Here is a 25,253-nt window from a genome sequence, read left to right as displayed (position 1 = left end):
TGCCTCTCATGCCACTGCCCCTGTCCAGCCATTGTACCTCTCGCCTTACTCCCTTCCCCTGCTCTCTCCATTTATCATGTGACAGCCAGAGAACTTTCTAAAGCATCATTATGACCCCACCATACCTGCCTGTCACCCACCCTGGCTCCCCAGGGCCCTCAGGATAAAACTTGCTTTATGCTGGCCTCATACTGTCGGTTCCAAATGAACATGGAATCATGTTTGGATTCCCTGTGCATGCCACAGCATTGTTCATTTCAGTGCCTTTGCTGCCTCAAATGCCCTCTCTCACCTTCTAGCACAGCCAAAATTCCACCAAGGCACCTCCTTCTCCAGGAAGCCTTCCTTGATTCCATGCCAGGTGGGGATATGCATCCCTCTTCTTCCCTGGCTCCCATGGTAACTCGGAATCTACTGCTCTTCACCATCATCACTGGTTTGCTTAGCTTGCTCTGCACTGTAAGCCCTGGAGGGCAGGGAGGGGTTTGTCTGAGCTCAGGCAGTACGTCCACTGGCTACCTCTGCCCCAGCCACACTCAGCCCTTGGCCAAGAAGCTGGCCCTGGGAACAAATGCTGGCTCAGCTATCAAGACCCAGGCCAGAACACCTGCTGCTTGTGACACTCTGTGTCTGTAACACTCTGTGAGTCCAGGGCCGGAGAAGAGGAACTGACTTTGAGATCAAAGGCTCTGGGCTTGAACCCCGTCTCCCTGCTGGCTGGCCTTAGGCATGTTGCTTTGTCTCTGAGCCTCATTATCTTTATCTGTGAAATGGCAACAGCAAGACCTACAATATGGGGCTGAACTGCAGTCATTATTCATGATTATTATCACCATCATAATGATCAGGTCATTGTAGTTGTAATGATTATTTTGTAGATTTCTGTTTCCAAATCCATGTATCTTTCAAGGTCGCCTTCCCTGCCCAACTGCTCAGACTTGTGAGTCATGCATGCACCCTGGGAGAGTACTCAACATTCCTATATGCCATTGAATTCTTGTAACTCTTTACATATTTATTTTATATTCTTCCAACTGGATGACATTGCCCTTACCAGCAGGGAATGTGTCATACTTCAGGGGCTCTTGAGAAACTCAACAACTGCTGGTTGACAGATGTGTGCCCTCACTGCTCACCCAGGCCCCATACCAATCTGAAATGCCCCCGGGCCTTGAGTTGAGGAAGAAAGCACAGGGTAGAGGTTATGAACTGGATATGAGGACAGACAGACCTGTGTTCCTAGCCAGTTCTGCCCCTAGCAGGCTGTGAGACTGAGGTTCAGCCATTTCACCCTTCTGAGGCTCGAATTTCCCTTCTGCAAAGTGGGGCACAGAACACCTACTTCTCAGGACATAGGGAGATGGCGCACACCAAAGTGTCTGGCACACAGCAGATGTTAGACGGATGAGCAGCTATTGAACCTCAGAGTCCCGGGTTGGATCCCAGCTTCACCCCTTCCTGGCTGGGTGATGTCAGGCACAGCCCACCGCAACTCTGATCCTCAGCTTTCTCTTCTGCGGAATGGAGAGCTGTTGTGAGCATAACATGAGGTCATGGGTGTTAAGCCTGGCACCAGCGTGTGCAGGAAGTAATGGCTGCTACCTCATTGCATTGAACTGCAGAAGTGTTCAGACCTGGATTCCTCAGGGCGGGTGCCCCCACGCCCAAGATCTGTGAAACGAAGTGAAGGAGAGGATGCAGATGGGAGCTGGCAGCACGAGGCCCTCCCCCGCAGATAAGGACATTTACTAGGCCTGGGGCCTTCCAGCCTGTCACCTCAAAGGACTCACTAGTCCCCTGGATGCTGAGAGTTCCGGAAGGTCTATAAAGGCCCTTCCTTCTCTTTGAGTAAAGACAGGATGAGAAGAGAAGCATCCACCTGCTCTGACCAACGCCCGACCCCCACCCATTCCAAGACCCAGCAAACCCCTTTGGAGGGCTGGGCAGGTGGCCTAGGACAGCCAGATGTCCTGATCTGAGCAGGATGGCCACACTGCAGGCAAGGGGCCTCTATCTGTCTACTTTCCTGCTCATTCATTCATTTCTTTATGCATCAATTCGTCCAGAAAGACTCAAGCTCTTAGCATGAGCCAGGCACAGGGCTAGACTGCAGGGGACGGTGAGTGGGCTCCAATGAGTACCCTCAGGGAGTGGCAGTTTCCTGGAGATAGGAGATGCGACAAGTCAACAAAAGATGGCACATTTGGAAATGAAGCAAAGGGAGAGGTGGCGGGCAAGACGGGAGAGCTGCATTAGAAGGAGGGCGGGTCAGGGAAGGCTCTCAGAGGAGGTGAGTGGTAAATTGAGGCCAGGTACCAGCCAGGTGAAGTGTGGGGGCACAGGGAGGTGTGTGTGCATGGGGAGAAGGTGTGTGTGTGGGGGGGTGTCCCAGGCAGAGGGAAGAGCAGAGGCAAAGGGCCTGGGTGGCACTTGTTTCCATCTCTATCACCGTCACTGCCATCAGCACTCCCATCCAGCCAGGGCTCCCTGTGTGAGCTCCGGTAGCACCGGGAGGGACTCTGCGTTCAGTTTTTTCTCCTGCACCCACGTGTGGGCTTCTGGAAGGCAGGCTGGATTAGCATGGCCCCTGCCACCTCCTCTGTGACTCAGCACAGCACCTGGGGCAGAACGGTCACTCCATCCCATGTACCAAGTAACATTTGAGAATACACAGGCCCCGTGCTCAGTGCCCTGCACCTGCCGTGGCACTTTATCCCCACAGTGACCTGATGAGCTGGTTCCTTGGCTCCATTTTCCAGATAAAGAAACCAAGGCTCACAGAGGTAATGTTGCTCACCCAAGGTCACACAGCTAGCAAGCAGCAGAGCTGAGATTCGAACCCAGATCTATCTGGGCTCTTTGGCTCCATTGCCTAGGCCCTCAGACCCCCAGATCAGGAAGTGGTGGGGGCGGAGGGGGAGCAGAGAGCAGGGTCCCCCACCCTCTGTTCCAAAGGAAGCAGGTTGGAGAGGGATGGTAAGGCCAGCCAGCTTCATAAATAATGGGTCCCAGGGCCCTGCTGGCGGTTTAGCAGCTGGAGAGAGAGTGTGTGTGTAATACAAACAGCACTAATCCCCTGTCAGTTAAACTGGATATCAGAGGAGACAAGCTTCCGAGCGGGGCGTCCTAATTGAATCGAATTGAAAAGGCGGAATGGGCGGCCGGTCGGCCAAGGAGGGCTGCCGGGGAGCAGAGCAGGCGGCTCGGCTCAGCTCGGTGCAGCTGTCTGGGCCTCTCTGCTGCCCTGGGCCGGGCAGCATTCCAGCCCCCACCACAGGGAGCCAGAATCACAAGAATGGGGGGTGCGCCCCCAGCCAGGGTGCTCCGCCCCCTCCGGCTTCTCCTTTATCTGCTGGCTCTGCCGTTTTCTCTCCATCGCTGACCCTTTTTCTGCTCCCTCTGTTATCTCGAATAATGTCACTGCCTCTTTAGAATCTAGTCATCAGAGCAGAAAGAAGTCCGTGCTGACACTGATAAAAAAAATACCATCTGTGCCTCCCGGGGAAGAGCTCGCAACCCAGCCGCCGGTGCCCCCGCCCCGCCACCCGCTGGCCTGCCGCTTCGCGGGGCACAGAGGGGTAATCAGATTCCGGGGGCCTCACCCTTCAGAGTGGCCCCCATACCCCAGCTCAGTCCCCAGAGCCAGGCGGAGCCCAGCTTCTGAAGGTCTCAACCCTAGGGTGGTTTCCATTTTGCATCCGAGCTTGACATGATCATTTCTTGTTGTTTTAATAGTGGTTTTATTACTGAACAGTATTCAAACATCAAACTTTATCCAAAAATCCAGATTTCTGAATCCTCTTTATATAGAAAGGTTTGGATGTGGGTGCACCACCCAGCAGGGCAACAGTTGGCTGGAGCTGGGGGCGGGGCCTGCTGCATCCTCCCCAGGCCTGGCTCATTGGTGGCTGCCTGCTGGTCCCTGGAGGCTTGTGAGTTTGAGACACCTGAGCAGGGAGAGGTTATCAGAGTGACGCTGAGATGTAGGCGGGGAACAAGACCAGGCCACGGCGCCCAAGTGTGTCTCATGGGCCTGGGACTAATATCTCAGATATGAGGAGACGGAGATCCAGAGAGGGGAAGCCACTCACCAAAGTCACACAGCACTTAGAAATGATGACTCCCTGCACGGTGCTCTCCTCAGCCACACAAGGCAGGTGGGGAGATGGGGAGTCCCAATCCTGGCATTGTCACACACCTTCACCTGACTCCCCATCAAAGCTGTGGCTCCCGCATCCACATGCCCTCAGCCCTCCCTAGAGCCCACTCTAGTCAAAGCTCACGAGGAGCATCAGCAGAGGCACTAGCATCTCCCAGGGCCAGCAAGGACACATTAGCAGCCCTCTTGCCCTTTTTCCTGGCCTTGAGATGCCCCACCTCAACCCAGCACCCTCAGTCATTCAGAGCCTGGGTTCGAGTCCAAGCTCTGCCACAACCACACTGCATGACCCATCTCTGTGCCTCAGTTTCCTCATCTGGAGAGTGCAGGTCCTTGTGGCTCTATCTGGGAATGATCTTGACGGACCAGTGTCCATCAAGTGGTGGACGTGCCTCTTAGAGGCAGATGGTAGGAGATGGTAACAAGGGGCGGGTGAGCCACTCTGATGCCCGCCATGGACAAGGCCAGCAGTGTGCACAGAACATCCCCGCCCAGTGAAGTCAAAGCGGGAGGGGAGCAGATGCACTGTCTTGGCAATAGAAGGCAGGTACTCAGTTCAAGGGGAGTCTCTTTCTCCAAGGTCGTGTCCTCAAACTACCAGACATGTGACCATCACTGGCTGACACCGTAGTCTCAGGCAGTCCAGCCAGATAAAATCAGTTGCTCCAGTCCCTCAGGGCTGAAAGGGGTGGCCCTTCCCTCCGATCTCCCTCTGGGGACAAGACATATCCGCAAAATCCAGCCTTGCCTTGTAATGAAAGGGGAGGACATCCCGAGCTTTGGAGTCAATCCTACTGGATTCGAATCCTGGCTTGGCCACCTCTGAGCTGTTGCGTCATCTCTCTGAGCCTCAGTCTCCCCCTCTCTGATGATAACAATAGCTCCTATCCCCTGGGTCTGACTCTACATACTAGGTGCCAGGCTACATTTTATTTACTTCTTAATTATTCTTTGAGACAGGGTCTCGCTCTCTCGCCTGGGCTAGAGTGCAGTGGCGTGATTGTGGCTCACTGTAGCCTTGACCTCCCGGGCTCAAGCAATCCTCCCACTTCAGCTTTTCAGGTAGGTGGGTCTACAGGCACGTGCCACCATGCCCAGCTGATTTTTTGTATTTTTGGCAGAGAAGGGGTTTGGCCATGTTGTCCAGGCTGGTCTCCAATTCCTGGGTTCAAGCGATCTGCCCAACCTCCCAAAGTGCTGGGATAACAGCATGAGCCACAGTGCCCGGCCTGAGCTTCGTTTTAGATGTGCATTATTTCCTAGTATTTCTACGTTACTGATGAGGCACCTGAGGTTCAGAGAAATCACGTGGCCTGCCTAAGTCCCCATAGCTGGAAGTAGTCAGGCCGCAGGGATCAAGGGCAGATCTGCCTGAGACCAGAGTTCACAAAATACTGATTGTTGGGAGGATTAAATGAGGGCATGGGAGCTTCTGGCAGAGTAAGCTGACACACTTATTTCTATGGATAGGAAAAATGAGGCCCAGAGAATGCAAGAGATCTGCCCAAGGTCACACAGCAAGCCACCTTGTTCTGTTTCATTTGGTTTTCTCCTTGCCTTCCCCTCTCCATGTCCTGCTCACCTCCCTTCTCCCACAAACGCTCACCCTTGCATCTGGGGCAAAGACAGCCAGGGTGACACAGGAGAGCACTGTACTTGGAATCCAGAGACCTGTCTCAGTGCTGAGTTTCTGCAGCTGATGACTACATGACTTGGAGCAGGGACTTCATCTCTGGGCTTCAGTTTCCTGCTATGTAAAATGGGCTTCAGCACACTTTCCTCCTGGGCTTGCCATGAGTCTGGATGGAGGAAGCAACATGAAAGGCTCCAGAACCACGGCCAGCATGCCAAAGGGGGGCAGGAGCCATGCTGGTCAGTCACCTCACTGCCCTGGGGCCTGGCCTGGTTCCCGGCACATAGAAGGTGTACATTTAATATCTGCTGAATGAATAGTGCTCATGAGGAAGGGGCAGGACCCTGCCTGCAGCCCTTGGCGGTGGTGGGGTCTGACTGCTTCTTTCTCTGAGCAGGGAGGATGCCCAGGTGCCTAGGACAGCCTCAGTGCCCCTTGAGCATCCAAGGGGGACACCCTGACCTCAGCCAGTACAGTACGCAAATGCCTCAAAATGGATGTTTTCCTGATCAGATTTAAAATATATCTAAAACAGCTCGGGTGCGGTGGCTCACGCCTGTAATCCCAGCACTTTGGGAGGCCAAGGTAGGAGGATCACTTGAGCCCGGGTAACATGCCAGCCTGGGCAACATGGAGATCCTGTCTCTACAAAAAATAAATAAATAAAAAACAATTTGCCAGGCATGGTGGCATGAGCCTGTGGTCTGAGCTACTCAGGAGGCTGTGGTAGGAGAATTGCCTAAATCCTGGAGTTCGAGGCTACAGTGAACTGTGATCACACCACTGCACTCCAGTCTGGGTGACAGAGGGAGACCTTTTCTCTTAAAAAAAAAAAAAAGATTAAAAAACAACATGTTTATCAGACCTTGTTAATCTCTGAGTGAGGGGGCACGGAGGTCTGGCTCAGATGCCTGTAAAAAAGGCCCAGCTGGCATTCTGTCTCTTACCCGCTGTGTGCAAGTAAGTGGCTCCCTGCTCTGTAAGCCCGAGCGTGGTAAGAATCAATGCACTCAGGCCTCCCCTATGCCCTCCCTAGGTCTGAAGGGAGGCAAGGGGTGGTCTGGGAGGAGAGGGAGCCCCTCCCCTTCCCTCAGACTGTGGTCCCCTCATTGCTGCCTTGATTTTGGGGAAAACATAGAAACCCCAAGAGAGGCCAGAAGCTGAAGTCACGGCCTGTCACTTGGCCATTTTTCTGCAGCCTCGTTTGTCACATTACAAGGTTTATGGTGGACAAAAAAAAAGAAGACTCTGGTTTGACTTAATAGCGTCAGCCAGTGTACCCAGGACCTGGGGCCCTTACCCTTCTCCTGTACCAGGCAGGACAGCGTCTCAGCCACTTGCCAGCACAGAGCCCTTTCACCCCAAGTGACAAAGATGCAGAGCAGGAGGTCATGTCCAGCCAGACTGAAAGGGTTCAAGCCAGAGCACGCTCCCTTGGGCGAGTCACTGAGCCTGTCTGAGAGCATCTGTCGGCTTCTCCACAAAATGGGAAAATAATTCAGGCCCACAACCTGACACTCTGAAACCGAGGACCCTGGCATCAAAATTCATGTCAGCAAGAGCAGCAGGTGGGGCATGATGGCTCATACCTGTAATCCCAGCACCTTGGGAGGCTGAGGTGGGAGGGTCGCTTGAGACCAGGAGTTGGAAACCAGCCTGGGCAACCTAGCAAAACCCCATCTCTACAAAAAGTAGAAAAAGTATCAGGGTGTGTTGGCACATGCCTGTAGTCTCAGCTACTCGGGAAGCTGAGGTGGGAGGCTTGCTGGAGCTTGGAAGGTTGAGGCTGCAGTGAGCTGTGATCTCGCCACTGCACTCCAGCCTGGGCAACATAGCAAGATCCTCTCATTAAAAAAAATAAAAAGGCCAGTGCCACAGAGGTTCACATATTATTTATGGGTTTCACTCCACTTAGTGGGACTCTTCATACCTTTCATTAGAGAGTTGGGGGTGGGTGGTGCTGCCCCAGATGCCACTCGTGATGAAACATGGGCCAGGGGATCTCTCCTTAGAACCTGCAAAATCCTCCATTCCAGGTCACATCTGGCCCCAGGATTTCGGACAAGGAATTGTGGTTGTGTTGCGCCTGCACTGCAGGGTTGCAGTGGGAATTCAGTGGAATGATGCCCAAGGGGTTTAGCACCTGCCTGGCATGTTACATTTGAGGAGACTGAGGCCCAGAGCTGGGGGTACAGAGGATTCCTGGATCAAAGTCACACAGCCAGCAGGTGGAGAAGCTGGGCTCAGCGAATGCTTTTCCTGTAATGACCCTGCCGCATGGAGAAAACCAAACGGCAAATAAGAGGACAAGGCGGTCCACTGTGTGACCTTAGGCAGGTCTCTTGCCCTCTCTGAGTCTTGGTCTCCCCATTCACAGCAAATGAGGTGATGAACTGTGTGATCTCCAAGGGTCCTCCTGACCCTGACACTTTCAGATTCTAATTACAAGCAACTGAAACATCCATTGGGAGACCGCTTGCCTTGTCTGTTTCAGTTCTGAGGACACGAGGTGGGAGGTTTGCTCAGTGCCCAGGTTTTCCTTGATGTGGGGAGGTGGGGGCTCCAGGCACAGCGCTGTGAGACCACGCATCATGTTCTTTGGCAGTTGCTCAGTTTTCCTGTTTGTTATGTAGGTGGGTGGCAGAGGTGGGGGGTCTGAGGTGTTCACAGCCAGGGCTGAGGAGGCAGGAGGGGTGAGCTAGGCCCGCATTGCTGGGGTGGATGTGACAACTCAATCCTGTCAGTTAGGCACGGCAGGGAGAGGTCACCAGTCACCTCCCCAGGGAAAGGGTCTAGACAGGCTAAGAGCAAGGCCTGAAGTCACACAGACCTGTGTGCAAAGCCCGCTCTGCCATGTGACCCTGGGCAAGTCACTTCCCTACTGTGGGTCTGTTTACTCACCAACAGAATGGGGATAACACAGTAATTAGCCCAATGGACTGAAAGGATCTGCAAGGATAAAGCACACAAAGCGTTTGGTGCCATACCGGCACACAGTAGGTGCTCAACAGGGCTGGACTCTCATTTTAAAAAAAGGCAATGCCACATAGACTCACATATTATTTATGGGTTTCACTCCACTTAGTGGGACTTTTCGTACCTTTCCCTAGAGAGGCGGGGATGGGTGGTGCTGCCCCAGATACCACGCGGGATGAAACATGGGCCAGGGGGTCTCTCCCTGCAAAATCCTCCATTCCACGTCACAACTGGCCCCAGGATTTCGGACAAGGAATTGTGGTTGTGTTGCGCCTGCACTGCAGGGTTGCGGTGGGAATTCAGTGGAATGATGCCCAAGGGGTTTAGCACCTGCCTGGCATCTTACGTGACCAGTGTAGAAGACAGGGCATTCCACAGGATGACTAGCTGGGACTCTTCAGCAAGTAGTATGATGGAGGAAAACAGGTGTGAGTGTGTGTGTGTGTGTGTGTGTGTGTGTGTGTGTGTGTGTAGGGCCACTGTGCTACATTAAAAGAGAAGCCAGATGTGTGGCATTAGACAGGGTGCCGGACACCTGGGTAATTGGAGGAAATGTGACTAAGGCCTGGGCATCAGAGATGAAAACATATGACACAGGTGACTAGAAACCAGAAAAGCAGGTAACAAAATATCATGTACAGAATGATCTCACTTGATCAAATAGCATGTACACACAGAGACACACACACACACACAGACACACACACACACACACACACACGGAAAGGCGGCAGCTGTTAATGGGGTCACCTCTGTATGGTAAAAACAGTTATTTTTGCTCATCTGTATTTTCTTTCTATAGTGTATATATACTGTTTTTGTAATAGTAAAAATATTATAATTTGAAAACTAGAGAGCTCAGACTCTGCAACCAGAATGCCTGGCCTGAAACCTAGCTCTCTGCCCCTTCCTAGAAGACAGTAGGTGCTAAGAGACAACCAAAGAATTTATCCAAAATTAGCTGGAAACTGGAAGGGCTGGGGAAGGAAGCGGCTGTGAGGTGCGGGCCCCTAAGTCAGGCGCCCTCTGAAGAGCACTAGGGGAGGAAATGAGGGCGAAGACAGCCCTGGAGGGAAAGCAGCTGATGGACCAAGCACAAGCAAATGGCAGGGCCAGCCCCACCACCGCGCCTGCTGACCTGGAGCCAGCCACCAACGCGACTGGCCACTAGCTGCCACAGAAATGTTCTTGGTGAGAAAAGGCTCCTCACCAGGCTGGGTGTAGTGGATCACACCTGTAATCCCAACACTTTAGGAAGCACAGGTGGGTTGATCATCTGAGTTCAGGAGTTTGAAACTAGCCTGGCCAACGTGGCAGAAACCCCGTCTCCACTAAAAATACAAAATCTAGCCGAGCATGGTGGCGGGCGCCTGTAATCCCAGTTACTCAGGAGGCTGAAGTGGGAGAATCGCTTGAACCAGGGAGGTGGAGGTTGCACCGAGCCAAGATCATGCCACTGCACTCCAGCCTGGGTGACAGAGCAAGACTGTCTCAAAAAAAAAAAGGACTCCTCACTGACAGAAGTGACATTGATGCAACCACAGCAGCTACTCTGTCTGGGAGGACTCACACTATTTCCTGCCTGCCTCCCAATGCAAGACCCTTGCCAGAACCAGGGAAATTCCCTGGGAACTTCAGGCTGCAGAGGCTGGGAGCAGCTCCAGCGAATGACTTGAAAGGCACTGCTGTTCCCCTGGCAAAGAGGGCACCGGTGCTATGTGACTGCCTCTTTGGAGAGGAAGCAGGGGGGTGGGAAAGCCGGTGGGCATTAGGTACGCTTCTCCAACATCGACCCAAGGGATCTCAACCTCGGGGCTTTGGACCATCTGGGTAGGGCGCCTTGAGCCAGCTCTGTGCACTGTTCTGAGGTTTTTGGGGGCTCTAGGGGACACCCTTGTTTTTCAGCATAAGACAGTTCTAATCATGAATATTTACTGAGCACTTACCATGCGCCAGGCATTGTGTCAAGGACCTTCTGTGTATTTTCTTTCGATCCCCATGAAACCTCCATGAGGTGGGTACCATGAGTCCCACTTTCCCGATGAGGTGGCCTCCAGAGGTAAGCTGTCTTGGCCAAGGTCACGTGGCCAGGGGGTGGGCAGCGCTGAAGTGCTCAGCCACCACAATGGCATGCAGAGATGACCGTGGGGTCATCTGGTTCGGCATCTTCAGCCCTGGCTGCATTTTATTATTTTTTAAAAATATCATCTTTTAGAGACAGGGTCTCACTCTGTCACAAAGGGTGGAGTGCAGTGGCACCATCATAGTTCACTGTGGCCTCCAGCTCCTGGGCTCAGGCTATCCTCCCACCTCAGCGTCCTGCATAGCTGGGACTACAGGTGTGCACCACAATGCCTTGCTGGGTCACACTTTAGAATCACCTGGGAGCTTTTAAAATCTATCTTTTAAAAAAGATACCGCTGAGACAGATTAACTCAGAATATCTGAGTTAAAGTGGGGCCAGGAATTTGTGGGTCTTTTAGAAGGTCCCAGGTGGCTCCAAGGTACAGCTGAGAGGATCACTGCAGTAGGCAATGAGAATGGGTGACAGCTGCATGCACCAATTGTCTACAAGGCAGCCAGGAGCATGACACCAGGCCCATAGGGTGGCCACAGTGGTGGCAGGGTTGAACGACTGCTCTGACCAAGGTGCACAGGTGGCTGCTTCACTGGAGCAAGAGCACTGAGTTGGCCCCCGCCCCAGGAGTGACATCCTGTCCCCAGGGAATGAGAGAGGGTCTCAGCCTCTGTCCTCTGCACCCATTCCACAGCTGCCACGGGCATCTATGGAAGCCTGGGGAGGCTCCCAGGCCCTCCTCCTACAGGCTGGAGCCTGGCTGTCAGCTGGCGCCATCACTGAGGGCACAGCAGCCTCTGGGTTGGTTGCTCTTTCAAATCGCGTGGGGAGGAAAACATGCGGGAATGGGACCCACCCCGGGGAAGTACATCCGAATCCAGAAAAACGAGCCTGAGCACAGAAGGCTGAAAATTTGTGGTGAGGCTGCACGCAGAGCCGCGCCCAGCAGACACATGCTGGGGCTGAGAGCAGGCTCTGGACACAGATGCTGAAGAGCTGTGTGGCCTTGGAGAAGTGGCTCGATCTCTCTGAGCGTTGGTTTCCTGGTCTGTAAAACGGGGATGAGACTAGCAGTGACAGTGAGGTTGGGGTAGAGATGAGAAGGGGTGATGCATGGGCACGCCTAGCCCACCGTGTGCGCTCAGTATTAACACTACTGCTTTAAGTGTTGCGTTTTGAAGGGAAGAGGCAGGGAACAGCCATCAGTGATGCTGGGGCCATTTCTTCAAGTTAAGCTGGGGCAGGCGCCCTCCCTTCACTCTCACGTTCCTAGCAGTGACCCTAGGCACTGCCCAAGCCTTGCGTCGGGGTAGAGCTCTGCCCCTGCTCCTCACCCTCCCCAGGAAGACAACAGCAGGGAAGGGCGCCAGCTGCCCCCTAGTGGCCAAGGGCAGACGCGCACCGAGTCGCTCTAACCACATCCTGAAATCCCTGCGGCGACCCCCACCTTTTTACTCGGCCTCTTTGCAGATCCGTGGCTCCCAAAGATTCTGGCTGACAAAGCGCCAACTACAAGGGTTTCCTGATGGATGCTAGCATTTTGGAAAGCACCAAGCTGACTGCAATATAAAGTTCAAATAGGGCTGGTGGGGGTTTAGGGAGCGGAGTGCCAGTCACCCGGGCTATGCACACGTGACTCTGTTTTCTCTAACTGGCCAGTTAATTTCAGAAAGGAAGGAGTGCCCAGGAGCGAGGCGAGTTCTGCTTTCTTGTCTTACACAGGTCTGTGCACTTGCGGGTGCTTGTGATTCTGGAGCTAGGAAGCTCAACTTCTCCCTCTGAGAAGCAGCCTGGCATTGTGCCAATGGACTGAGAGCCTCGTCCTGGCAGACATGTCCCGGTCCCTGTCCAGCAAGAGCAACCTGGGAAAAGCCACCTCATCCCCAAGACACACAACAAAGTGACCCCAAACCCTTATTTCCCTCCATTGCTGAAGAGCTCCATGAAGGAAACAGCTGGAGAGGGGACAGGGACAGAGGAGGAAGGTGCTGGTGGCCTGGAACCTCCCAGTCTGCTGTTGACACAAAATCTTTTTATTTTCCCTTTGCCATCTTTTTTGCAAACCTCTCAGGTACAGATTGGAAGAAAATGCACATTGACCCTGCCTTATTTAACCAGGCTACTGCCTGCTGGACAGCCCCTGGGGGAGCCCCGCCCCACCCCACCCTGCCCCACTGGGTAGAAGGGAAGGCCACACCAAGTGCTGAATGAGCCAGCCACACAGCAGGTGCTCTGGGAGGGAGGGACAAGAGGTAAGGGAAGGCTTCCTGGAGAAGGAGGGAGGGACCTGGCCCTGAGAGACAGGGCAGTTCCTGTAGAGGGAGAGAGAAGGCACTGGCTTCATTGCTTTGGGAACCGGGCCCCAGCATCAGAGCATCTGACCCAGGTGGCCAGCAAGATCGCAGGCCAAGGCAGGGGCCCGAAGCAGATGCGACTGTGGGAGCTTGGGGAAGCAGCCCCTCTCGTCTCAGGTTTGGAGCTTCAGAGGATCCTCCTGGGCCCCTGCTTGGCTGGCTCCAGAGGATGCAGAGCACAGACCATGCCTCCCTAGGTCCCACCGCTGGCCTGTGGAGCTCCGCATGAAAGGCATCGAGACTGGCTGGGGCCTCTCCGGTAGTGTCAGGAGCTGGGTGTCTACTGGCCAGCACAGGGGCGAGCTGCAGCCCGCAGAATACTCCAGAAGGGAGCCTCTGGGTGGGACTGCAGTGTTGTGGCTCCTCTCAGAGGCCATCCAGGGCCTGCCGGACTCGGCTTTCCAGAGAGGTGGCTGAATGGACGGAGACACCTGGGGCACCAACACTGGTTTCCCAGCAGTCAAACCCACAGCTGGTCAGGGCCTGCTTCGTGGCCTCCACCTCTGGCTGCTCCAACCCTGTGGGAAGGGAAGGCAGGTCACCCTTGACAACTCTGCTCCCTCGGGAGCTCTGGTATTCAAGGTAAAGGCCCGGGTCTTCCTGCTGTGCCTTCCTGGCTGTGACCCCACCTGAGCCAACAGGCCCATGAGGCCCAGAGGCTACCTACAGCCCCTCAGTGCACTGAAATGCCCAGCCTCGCACCCCCCAGGGGTTTGGGGAGCAAGACTTAAAAACATGGGCTGTAAAGGCACAAGGACTAGGCCTTGCCTTGCGCTGGTTGTGTGACCTCAGACAAGTGACATCTCCTCTGTCAGTCTCAGTCTCCTCATCTGGGAATGCAGCTAATGATGCCAACCCCTGCAGACCCCAGGGAGGCTTAAAGGAAATAATGCAGGTTAAGTCCCTGGCACAACACCTGGTTCAGCAGGCACACTCCAGAAATGTCAAGTCCCACCATCATCATGGGTGCTGAACTAGGAACCAACAGTGGGGGTCTGCTGGAGTGAGGATGTGGCCGTCTCCTGAGGCCTTTAGCCACCACTGGGGGGAGGGGGTGGCTGGAGGCCAAGGGGGCTCAGTGCAAAGCAGAGGGGAAAGGAAGGATGAAGAACAGAGATGAGGAGATAAAGACGGGAAGGGAAAGAAAAAGAGCAGTAAGGGACAAGGAACAGAGGGAAACATAGAGGCAGGTGGGAACATTTAGTGCCTGCTGCAGGCCAGGAGTGAGCCTGAGGACAGCGGTAGGTGTCAGGTGGTTAGACACCAGTGGAAGCCCCTTGCCAGGGGCTGGGCACCGCTCGCGGCTTCCTAAGCCAAGCCCATTACTTGGTCTTGCTCTTTCCCCAGATTAACGGGAAGGAAACCCCTTTGTTTTGTAGCAAGATCAACCCCATCCTAACCATGTCAAGGGGTGTAAGTAGGGCAGCGTGAGGCAGACATGGAGAGTGCCAATGCCCTGGTTACTCCCCAAGCTTGTGGGGACGACCCTGATGACAGGAGCCCCGGCCACAGCCCAGCCCTGCACCAGGCTCTCTAGGTACACTTTCCTCCTTCAATCTGGGCAATGATCTTGCAAGCTAGAGACTCTCATCCTTATTTTACCAATGAGGAAACGAAGACACAGAGAGGTTAATTAACTTGCTAAGGCCACACAGCAGAGCTGACATCTGTTTCTAGGCCTCTTTTTCCTTTCAAGGGAATTCTCCAGGTGGACCCCTTTTTCGAGCCCAGGCTGGCAGCCTGGCCCACCCAGCCCCCGGTATACCTGGCTTGAGGAGTGTGATGCCACAGCCACCGCCACCTGCACCAGTCAGCTTGCTGTGCAGTCCGTGGGCCCTGGTCACCTGGCAGAGCTGGTCCAGAGAGGCGTGGCCCACGCCGAGGGCATTCAGATGGTGCTGGTTCATGTCAATGAGCTCCTAGGGGAGAAGGTTCCAATGTTCCCACTTGGCCTGCCTGAGGCCAAGCTCCCATGCCCACCTCTGTGCCTGCCTTGTCCATCTGACAGTTGTTGGCTGGGGACAACTAATGGCTTTGCCTAGTGGGTATGCGGGCCCTCTACACTCGTAAAAGAATCCTCCCCTGCAGCGTTTCTCACGGAGCTTGGGTAGAGCTGAGCATAACCTTCACCATAGCAGTGAGCACATATCCTGGGGCTGGTCACAGAAGCCTCTGGCACTGGTGACTGATCAGGGATGGGCATGTGGGCCATGCTGGGCCAATCACGGCCCTCCCAGGGTTTCCTCTGCCCCTTTCCACTACAGCTGCTAAAATCATTAACTTCAGATACAAGCCGCCAGGATGATCTGTCTTGCCACATGGTCAGATATTCCGTGGAAGATGGACAGATTCCTGACCATATTATTTCAGCCCCTATATCAAGCTATACCTGAAGCCATCTACCTCTGGTATTCTCGGTCAATATTGGCTACTCAGCCAATATATTCCTTTTCTCCAAAAGCCTGGTTGAAATGGATTTCTGTCATTTTCAAGAGAAAGTCTCCATATGCCTCCCTACAGTTGCCTTGGAGTCTGGTTTTAGAGTAAGAACTAGCTTTAACTCCAGCAAGGCCATAAGTGGGGAAACAGCGGTTTGTGTAGGTTTCTTCAATTATGCAGGATAAACTTCCTACTCTGCAAGAATCCAACAAGATGCATGTGGATGAAAAAATAAAACTCACAGCTTCTCCTACCCAGGCACCCAGTATCTAGATTCCGTTTACCAAACGCCCACAATGTGCTGGGGCTCTAAGGATGGTTCCAGCCATCACGAAGTAAAAACCATGGGGTTTGGAGTTAAGGAGGCCTGTGTTCGAGTCTCGGCTCTGCCCCTTCTGGGTCTTGTGTCCTTGGACGAGGTCTTCTGCACTGGGTCTGTCTCCTGCTTATAAATTGGGGTCATAGGAGTACCTGCCTCAGCAGGGTGCGGTGGCTCACACCTATAATCCCAGCACTTTAGGAGGCCGAGGTGGGTGGATCACTTGGGTCAGAAGTTCAAGATTAGCCTGGCCAACATGGCAAAACACTATCTCTACTAAACGTACAAAAATTAGCCAGGTATGCTGGCGCGCACTGGTAATCCTGGCTAAGGAGGCTGAGACACGAGAATCATTTGAACCTGGGAGGTGGAGGATGTGATGAGCTAAGGTCGCGCCACTGCACTCCAGCCTGGGTGACAGAGCAACACGACTCTGTCTCAAAAAAAAAAAGGAAAACAAAATAGTATTTGCTTTCTTGCCCTGAGGATGAAACAAGGTGAGTTTTCTGTTCAATGCCTGGCTATTAGAGGCACGTGCTATTAGCATTTTCACAGGTCTGTTACCCTCATCCCCACTTTACAAAGCGGGTAACAGAGGCTCAGAGAAGTGACTTGCCTAAGATCACTGAGATTGTAAGGCACCAAGCTGGCACTGGAAGCTGGGTCTGCCTGACATGAAGCTCTGCCCACCCTGCCTCTGAGAGCACCCCTGGCATCCCACACTTCTGTGTGAAGCTCTGCTCTGGGGCACCTGGATTGCCTGGACACCAGGAGCTGCCAATCACTGAGGCATCTCTGCGGATGCCTGGGGATGGCCGGTCAGGCAGGGTTGGGGAGGCCCTCCCAAGCCTGCCTCAAACCACACCCCCTGCCAAGCCCGTCGCTTTTGACAAATGAGCAGACAGGCATGATGGCTCGGTGGCAGCCCTGGGTGCCTTTCGCCAGCCCAACGGGCTGGATGTAAGAGAAGACTTCTGGGGGCCGCTCTCTGCGCCTGAGCACCAGGTGTCACGTTGCCGAGGCAGGTTCCAGACACCTGTCACGTTCTGATCCAAAATCTGTCAAGGATCAGATGACAGGTTGTGACACGGGAGAACAGTTCGCTGGTTTGAGTGCAAAGCTGTCCAGGAGCCATGCTGCACATTTCAGCGGCTGCCACAGCCAAAAATACACACAATGTATAATCAACATGCTGTTCGCTAGTTTTCTCCAGGGGCTCGACAGGGTGTATTTTAGGCAGTATTCTATCATTATTAATTTCCCACTCACGGGGACTGCATTCCCTCCTTTCTACATGGAGGGAATGGAGAGCCAGGAAGACAAAGACTAAGGGAATGAGGGCAGAAACACAGGAAATTGACGGCGGCTCTGCCCTGGCACATAGTAGGTGATCATGACAGATCTGTTGAGTAAAGGGACAGACTAGTCTGTCGGCTGGAGCCCTGGCTCGGCCACTCACTAGCTGGATAACCTTGGAGGAAGTCCCTCTTCAGGCCTCAGTTTTTACATCTGTGAAACAGGGATAAGACACCTACTTCGCAGTGAGGTTTGTAAGGATCAGGTGAAAAACTCATTTGTAAAAGGCTTGGTTTAGAGACAGCTTCCACTCAGCACAGGGGCTACAAACTCGAATGCCCACAAAGGGACTGGAAGGCACCAGGCAATGACTACAGAGGCAGGGACTGTGGTGACAGGGAGACCACACACCCCTCTCAAGGGGTTCTCATCCTGTCCCTTCACTCATGGCTGCTGCAGAGCCGGCTACAGCAGCTAGGGGCCGCCCGATCCTCTACTCTGCAAGGCAGCCAGATGGCTAACGTCAGTCCATATTCACCAGGCCAGATGGACCGTGTCCAGGGGGAGGCTGGGCCCTTGGGTTCCCTGAGCTAACCAGACATTGTGCTTATGTGTCACCCATGAGACTCCAAGCAGTCTTTTGTTTTTTGTGAAACAAGGTCTTACTCTGTCACCCAGGCTACAGACTCGACCTCCTGGGCTCAAGTGATCCTCCTGCCTCAGCCTCTCAAGTAGCTGAGACTACTGGCATGCACCACCACGTCTGGCTAACTTTTGTATTTTTTGTAGAGACAACGTTTCACCATGTTGCCCAGCCTGGTCTCAAACTTCTAGGCTCAAGCAATCCACCTGCCTTGGCCTCCCAAAGTGCTAACACTACAGGTGAGCCACTGCACCTGTCTAATCTGTGTTCTTAAGACACTCCAGTGAGGCCACACGGCCAGCAGAAGTGGAGCTGGGATTCACACACAGGCCTGATCACACTCCAAGTACAAGGTCATAACCTCTATGCTAGAATTGTGCAAATGGTGGTAGATGGGGTTACGACGATGAAAAAATCAGTTAGGGCCCATCTGACCCGAAGCAGGCAGTTGGTAAGTAGGTGCTGAATGCACCCATGTAGTTGGCAACAGCAGGAGAGAGCAAGGAGGAAGTCACCCCTGCACCAGCAGAGTGCTGTTGGCCATACCCCGTCCACCTAGGTGGGCCGGCGCTCCCTAGACATGACCCCAAACCCGGTCCACTGCACTTAGCATAAGCCAGGTCCTGACCTCCTTCCCTGTACTCTCCCAATTACTCATAATCACCTGGGAAGAGGCCTGAAAATAAGATACACCTGTGTGGCCACAGAGACCTGGGCCTAGGCCGGGGGCTTCTGAGAGCACAGGCCAGAGGCAGGACCTGGCCTGTGTGCTGGTTCCCAGGGGATTCTGAGCACTGCCAGATTGCAGAGGCACTGCCTCGGACAGCGGTGGACTGAGCAACCCCGGTTCCTGCGGACAGGCTCTTACTTCCAGCACGTGGTATTGCTCCAGGGCTGGGGCCTCCCCCATCTCTCCCAGCACGCGCTCACACTCCAAGGAGATGGCGTCTATCGAGGTCAGGAGTGGGGCCACGATCTCTGGGAACTGGATAAGAAAAGGAGGAACGGCTGGTGAGGCTGGGGGCAGGCAGATGCAGCACAGCTGCCCCTGCAGTGGGTGGAGGTGTTCCCAGAGCCCTCACCCATCTTCTGAGGAAACCGCCCCTCCTTCTGGGCCTGGCTTTTGCCTTCCCAGCTGCAAAGTCAGGGTGCCTAACGAGCCAGACCACTGTCGTTTTCAGAATCCCCGTCCTGCCTCCCGGCCAGGCTATGCACATTGGCAATACCTTCTTTTCTGCCAAAACCACCTCCCCAAGGGCCACCACTGCCCACCACACCCCCATAACCCAGCAGCCAGAGGGAGACCTCGAAAATCCAAATGTAATTGTGTCCGGGCCTTCCTAAAACCTGCCCAGGAAGGGAACAGGAGTCACCTTGAGCAGCCTGTTTCTGACGCCAGCCACGAGGGCCTTGGTACTGCGAGGGACTCTGGTGTTGGTCAGCAGGATCTGGAGAGCCGGCGGCCTGCAGGGTGAAGAGGAGGCAGGGCCACACTGAACTCAAGACGAGGGAGCTGGGTCAGGACTGTGGGCAGTCCAGGAAGCCGCCCCACCCTGATACGGAGGAAGAAGGGAGGCACGGGAGGTGACATTGGATGGGGCTCCCACTGCTGGCCGCAGCTGCACCTCCAACCCAGCCCCCTGGGCGGGTTGCCATTCACCCTTGGCTTTTCACTCATTTATTCATTCAACTTTAACTGCGACCTACAACACGATAGGCACAGCTTGGTCTTGGGACTGGGTCCAGGGAGGGGAGGCGGGAGGTCCAGGAAGGGTTTCCTGGCATGACGTAGACACTGAGAACTGAGGAAGGGTAAGAAGCTACCAGGGTAAGAGCTAGAAGGGTGAGGATTTCTGGCAGGTGGAGCAGCCTGTGTGCTCCTGGAGGTGGGGAAACCCGGCACAGTCATCCAGTGAGAAATTCAAAGTGGCTGTTAGTGCAAGGAGGCACCAGGGTTCACTTGTGTGGGTCCCCCCCACCAAGCTGGAGTCCAGGCAACAGGCCCTGAAATGGATCACACACAGGGAAGATGCCCAGGCTGGCTGGTGTGGGCAGCGCCATGCACGGGCTCAGTAAACCCAGGGGAGGGTGAGGTTACAGAGGACAGTCCCCAGCACACTGAGCTCATTCTTGCCGTACCTCAGTGGTGCCCAGACCAGTGGCCCTGGTCTAAAACCAGGTGTCGTTACAGAATCAGTCATCCCCTCGGCTGCCCCCTGGCACACAGATGTGTCCCAGGCAGCCACGGTGAGCTTATTCTCCAGCGTGACCCCATTGTCCTCACCTGCCCCTGAAAAGCTGCGTAAATCCCTCCTAAAGCCACAATCCCAATTGTCCTTGTAGTGAGCCGTCTTTGAGGGCTCAAGCCAACATTTCTTGCCATCCACCCTGCCTTGCAGAGGGCTGCAGGCCGGGATGGAGGGTGGTGGATTTGGATGCCCTCTGGCCCGAGACAGCTGGAGACAGGCAGAGCCCCTGACACCTTTATTCGCTCTCTTCACAGTTCAAGACTGTAAAATCCAATAGGGCTGGAAAGGGCTGCCAGAAACCTGCTTTATCTCACTGCCCATAAGCCCATGAAATTAGTATCGATTCTCAGCCTTGGAGGCTGGCTTTTTTTTTTCAACTTTATAAAAGATGAACATTCTATTTGGCTTTTCTCTTCCCTTCCAAGACAAGCCATTGCTCAAAAGGGCAGTGTTCTGGGAGGCCGCATCTTGATCCACTTCACAAACAATGCATTTTTTCTTTACAGAGAGGCACCGTGCATGGTTGGGGGGCGGGGAAGCTCCTTAAGCCATCCGTGGGATTAACATGGAGTCTGGCCCCCAGCTCCTCCGAGAAGCCGCCATCTGCTCCCGTGGTACCCCACAGCAGGCAGCAAAGGTTCGTTTGCTTCATGCTCCCATCCAGCTGGGCGAGAAGAGTTTGGGTGTCCCATCTTCATCTTTCTTAGAAAGTCCTCTGCAGACAGGCCCCGCCAGCCCTGGGCTCATACGCCATCCAGCGGGCACCACTCGGGGAAGCCGGGAAAGCGCTTGAGTGATGTGGGCTTGGCCACTGCCCCAGCTTCTTCTCTTCTCCTCCCTCCCGAGGGTGCTCCCTCCGCTCAGCCACCCTGACCTCCCAGCTGCTGCATGATATGCCAGGTGGCATGCTCCTGCCTCAGGACCTTTGCACCTCACTTCCTCTGCTAGGGACCAGCCCCACCCCACAGCGGCGTGACTCATTCAGTTTTCTGCGCAATGTTCCTTCCGCAGCAGCCCGCCTTCCCCCATCTAACTGGCCCCCTCCTTCCCTTTCTAGCCTCTGACCCTGCTTGTGTCCAGGAGTGCCCAAGAGTACCTGACATGTTCTCACAGAGCAACTGCTTTTTTGTCCCCTCCCATCAAAGTATGAGTTCCATGGAAGCGGGGCTTTGTTTTGCTCCCTGTGGAGGCCCTGGTGCTCAGCACGTAGTAGGTGCTCAGTGACACTTGTGGAAAGGATGGGTGAACTCAGCCAGCAAAGAGCTAAGCACTTCAGAGCGCCGCTTCTGCTTTTGTCTTCAGGATCCCCTTACATAGACGAGATGGAGGTCTGGGGGAAGTGACTCACCTGAGGGCGCCAGCTGGCAAGCAGGAGAGCTGGACTCAAACCTAGGCCTGCAGACCCAGCGCCTCCACCCGGCACAGCAGCAATGCCCGGCCGTTCCCTGCTCCCCACCCCCACTTGGAAAGCCTCCTCTTTCCTTTCCTGATGCCCCCAGTAGACCGTGTACTCAGTGTCCGGTCACGTCTTCATCAGTTTTCTAGCTCCAAGGCCGAGTCCAATGCTTCAGCCACGAGTGGCTCTCAGGAGACACTGAAGGAATGAAATGCCACCACTTCCATGAATGATTCCTCAGTGAGATCTAGGATGCCCATCGCTGTCACCTCTTCTTCTCTGATGATTAGAATGACCGCCTTCCCCAACAGACCATGGGCTCCTGAGGACAGGTCAGGACCCAGCCATCTGAGAATCCTCCACGCAATCCGGCTCTGGTTCCATGTGGATCCAGGGCAGCTGACAGACCAGCTTCCACCTGGGCCCTTGGGCCTCCAGGATCTCCTGGTGACAACTGCTGGAGCAGCCCGGGGAAGCTGTTTTACGCTCCTACTGGCTTCTGTGGCATGCAGAGGTTGGTGGCAAGGGTGATTTTGCCATTCAGGAGACACTAAGCAATGCCTGAAGACGTTTCTGATTGTCGCACTGAGGGTGCTACTGGCATCTGGTGGGTAGGGGCTGGGGATGAATGCACAGGGTGGCCCCACCACAAAGAATGACCCAACCCCAAACAGCAATAGTGCCAATGCTGACAACCCTGATGTACAGCCTTGGAAAGGGAGGTGTGGCTGAGCTGGAAGATCCCAGGGGCCCAGGTGTGGCACGGTGACAGGCCAGGGTATTGAGCCACAAATGGAGTGGTCCAGCTGGTGAGGCTGCAGGCCAGGACCTGCCACTCATCCATGAAGACTGCCCTGGGTAAAGAAGAGAGAGCCCCAGGACCCTTACAGATACGAAAAGGCCCATGGTGGTAGCAAAGTGCCCTGGGACAAACACCACCCCACAACTTGATAGAGGGCTTAGGAACAGCCAAAACGGCACCTGGCTCCCCTCTGCCACATGTTTCATTCCTGACACCCAACAATGCTACCGTGGGTGGAAACAGAGGATGCTGAAATCTCACATGCACATTTGTGATTCCAATGACTCTGGTGGGAGGGACAGAAACATAAAACAGGCTGAGTGTCTCCAAATGTCACTTCTGCTCTGAGCCCCTCACAAGCCTCCCTTGGGCTTCCGTCCTGCCTCTGCCCTGCATGCCTCCATCATGGTGACTCTCACGTTGCCTGTGGCACTGTTGTATGCATCTGTCCCCACTCCCCAAGCAGACGGAGAGCCCTTGGACACAGTACCCAAGCTTTACCTTTCCAGTCCCACGCCCAGTGCAGCTGCATCGGGAACACAGGGAGCAATGGGTTCTTGTTTACTAAGCAAATACAAGAGTGAAGGAATAAGGAGCCGAGGGTCCACAGGCGCAGCCTTGCGTGACTTTCCCTTTCTGATCTCCCTGCAGTTTAAGAGCCGAAGGGGAGAATGAGAGACCGGCTGCCAGGGCTTCCCTGCCAGCCCTACTTCCCTGCAGCTGCGGGCTGTGAGGGCCACATCGGGGGACAGCCAGCCAGGGACACCTGCCTTCTATGGTCCTTCCCAAATGGGCAGAGCTCTGCACCCTGGACACCTGGATGCAGCCACCGTTGAATGTGTGGCTCCACCCCCAAGTTACCTCTTTAAGGATGCAATCTTCCCTTGTTGGTATCGGAGGGCTCCTCCTAAAGAGAAAAACCAGCGGGTCAGAGCCGTGGGAAAAGCTAACACATTTGGCTGAACTTCGGGTTGGGTTTGTTTTGCCCCTTCCAGGAAAGAGGCTAAGTAATGAGTCAGCCCATTACAGAAGGTGCAGGAGGGCAAAAGTCCCCCGAAGCCCCGCCAGGAAGCTCTCACCAGGCCTTGGGTTCCTGAGTCCCCTCCCTACAGGCTGCCCAGCATCCCCCAACAGGCCACATGGTGAAGCAGGGCCCAGGACTCGGCATCTGGGAGGCCACCTGTGTGGTCTGCAAACTCCACAGCAGCGGCTCTGCAGCCTGAGCCTGCAACTCCCTTGGGGAGCTTGCGGAAGCTGCGGCTTCCCAGGCCCCAGTCCCAACCCCAGAGATTCTGATTTACGGGGTACGAGGCAGGGCCCCAAGATTTCTCTCCATTCCCCCCCCAAATAGGAAAATGTTATTTTCCTGGAATCCATGGATTCTTTTCCTACCAAACCGGCATAGATACCTGGGCACCTACAATTGTAATAAGAATTTTAAAAATAACAAAAATAAACTGAAGGCAGCACCTACCCCAGGTGCTGACAGCATTGTCCACTCCGGAGGGGTTCCCGTGAATCACTCTCTCCCCCTGGAAGGCCCACTTGTTAATGAGCTCCAAATCCTCCTTGGTCCACCTGAAGACACAGATGTTCGTCTTTACTGTGGCAGTGAGGAGTAGGGTTGGGGAGGGCCACAGGACACAGCCAAGGGCAGGGGCTGAAGGCCGTGCTAGGGGAGGCCAAGGGGCATAGGAGCGTGTGCCCTTGAGCACAGAAAGAACAAGTCCAGGCTGAACTTCTCTAGCTACGGAGTGTGCTGAACCTGCCCTTCCCTCTGAGGCCCACCAGGCGCAGTCAAAAGAGCCCAGGCTTTGGACTCTCGTGGTCCTACTTTGCCTCTTTTTTTTTTGATATGGAGTCTCACTCTGTCGCCCAGGCTGGAATACAGTGGCGCAATCTCGGCTCACTGCAACCTCTGCCTTCCAGGTTCAAGTGATTCTCCTGCCTCAGCCTCCCCAGTAGCTGGGATTACAGGTGTGCACCACCACACCTGGCTAATTTTTGTATTTTTTAGTAGAGATGGGGTTTCACCATATTGGACAGGCTGGTCTTGAACTCCTGACCTCACGATCTGCCCGCCTCGGCCTCCCAAAGTGCTGGGATTTACAGGCGTGAGCCACTATGCCTGGCCCCTTCTTTGTATCTTACTAGCTGAGTGACTCTGGGCCCATTATCTAACCTCTCTGAGCCTCACTCTCCTCCCTGGAGTATGGGAACCCCACCCTCCTCAGAGGCTAGCTGCATGTGTCTAATGATGGCAAGGTGTCCACAAGCAGCGGGCGGGAACTGCCACTATAACAGACCTCTGCATAAGCGCCCACGCCTGAAGCAAGCCTGCCTTTAAGAGCCAGCAGAGGTGTGACTGTTTCCCAGGGCTCTGCAAATAGATCCAAATCACCATCATTATGAATTTGAACCCCAGGAGCCCCAGATACCCCTGGGGGAGCCAGGCTGATCCCAGCCACGTCTGGATCTCCCCCCAAGCACATGGCCTCGCAGCCTTCCACAGACCAGGTGTGGGCTCACAGTTTAAGTGAACAGACCCAAAACACGAGTATGAAACAAGGCAAAATGATCGGCCCCACTTCCCCACTCTTTTCTCTCTGCTTTTGTTTCCTTTCTGCAGATTCCCTTCCTTGTGAAACAGCAGAAGCTAAAGGTGTTTCTGTGACCTCTGAGAATGACATGGCTCAGTGGCAGAGCTATGGAGTAAGCAGTGAGCCTGGTTTTGTTTTTTCTTTTCTTTTTTTTTTTTTTGAGATGGAATCTTGCTCTGCCACCCAGGCTAGAGTGCAGTGGTGCAATCTCGGCTCACTGCAACCTCCGCCTCCTGGGTTCAAGCGATTCTCTTGCCTCAGCCTCCCAAGTAGCTGGGATTATAGGCACCCACTACCACGCCTGGCTAAT

The 25,253-nt window shown here is 54.4% G+C and overlaps 1 protein-coding gene across 13 annotated transcripts in view; it reads right to left on the bottom strand.

Moving 5' to 3' along the window:
* Positions 1 to 997: 997 nt before the first annotated feature.
* Positions 998 to 25,253, bottom strand: part of MVK (mevalonate kinase) — a 37,228-nt gene continuing 12,972 nt past the window's right edge. For 5 of the 13 annotated variants that reach the window (XM_035257529.3, XM_035257533.3, XM_035257535.3 and 2 more), the window contains 7 exons: positions 23,818 to 23,921; positions 23,205 to 23,250; positions 22,845 to 22,988; positions 19,270 to 19,360; positions 18,765 to 18,881; positions 14,965 to 15,118; positions 12,863 to 13,717 (listed from right to left, as the gene is read on the bottom strand). In XM_035257529.3, coding sequence (XP_035113420.1) covers positions 13,566 to 13,717; positions 14,965 to 15,118; positions 18,765 to 18,881; positions 19,270 to 19,360; positions 22,845 to 22,988; positions 23,205 to 23,250; positions 23,818 to 23,921 — 808 coding nt within the window. In that variant the 3' untranslated portion in view covers positions 12,863 to 13,565. Of the gene's footprint in view, positions 1,672 to 12,862; positions 13,718 to 14,964; positions 15,119 to 18,764; positions 18,882 to 19,269; positions 19,361 to 22,844; positions 22,989 to 23,204; positions 23,251 to 23,817; positions 23,922 to 25,253 lie in introns of those variants that run through there. The other 8 variants (XM_035257532.3, XM_035257536.3, XM_078337236.1 and 5 more) reach the window with 3 other exon arrangements.

This window comes from Callithrix jacchus, chromosome 9 (assembly GCF_049354715.1).
Source record: "Callithrix jacchus isolate 240 chromosome 9, calJac240_pri, whole genome shotgun sequence".
NCBI lineage: Eukaryota > Metazoa > Chordata > Mammalia > Primates > Cebidae > Callithrix > Callithrix jacchus.
The sequence above is the reverse complement of the archived record's forward strand: the minus strand, read 5'-3'. Positions and strand labels throughout refer to the sequence as shown.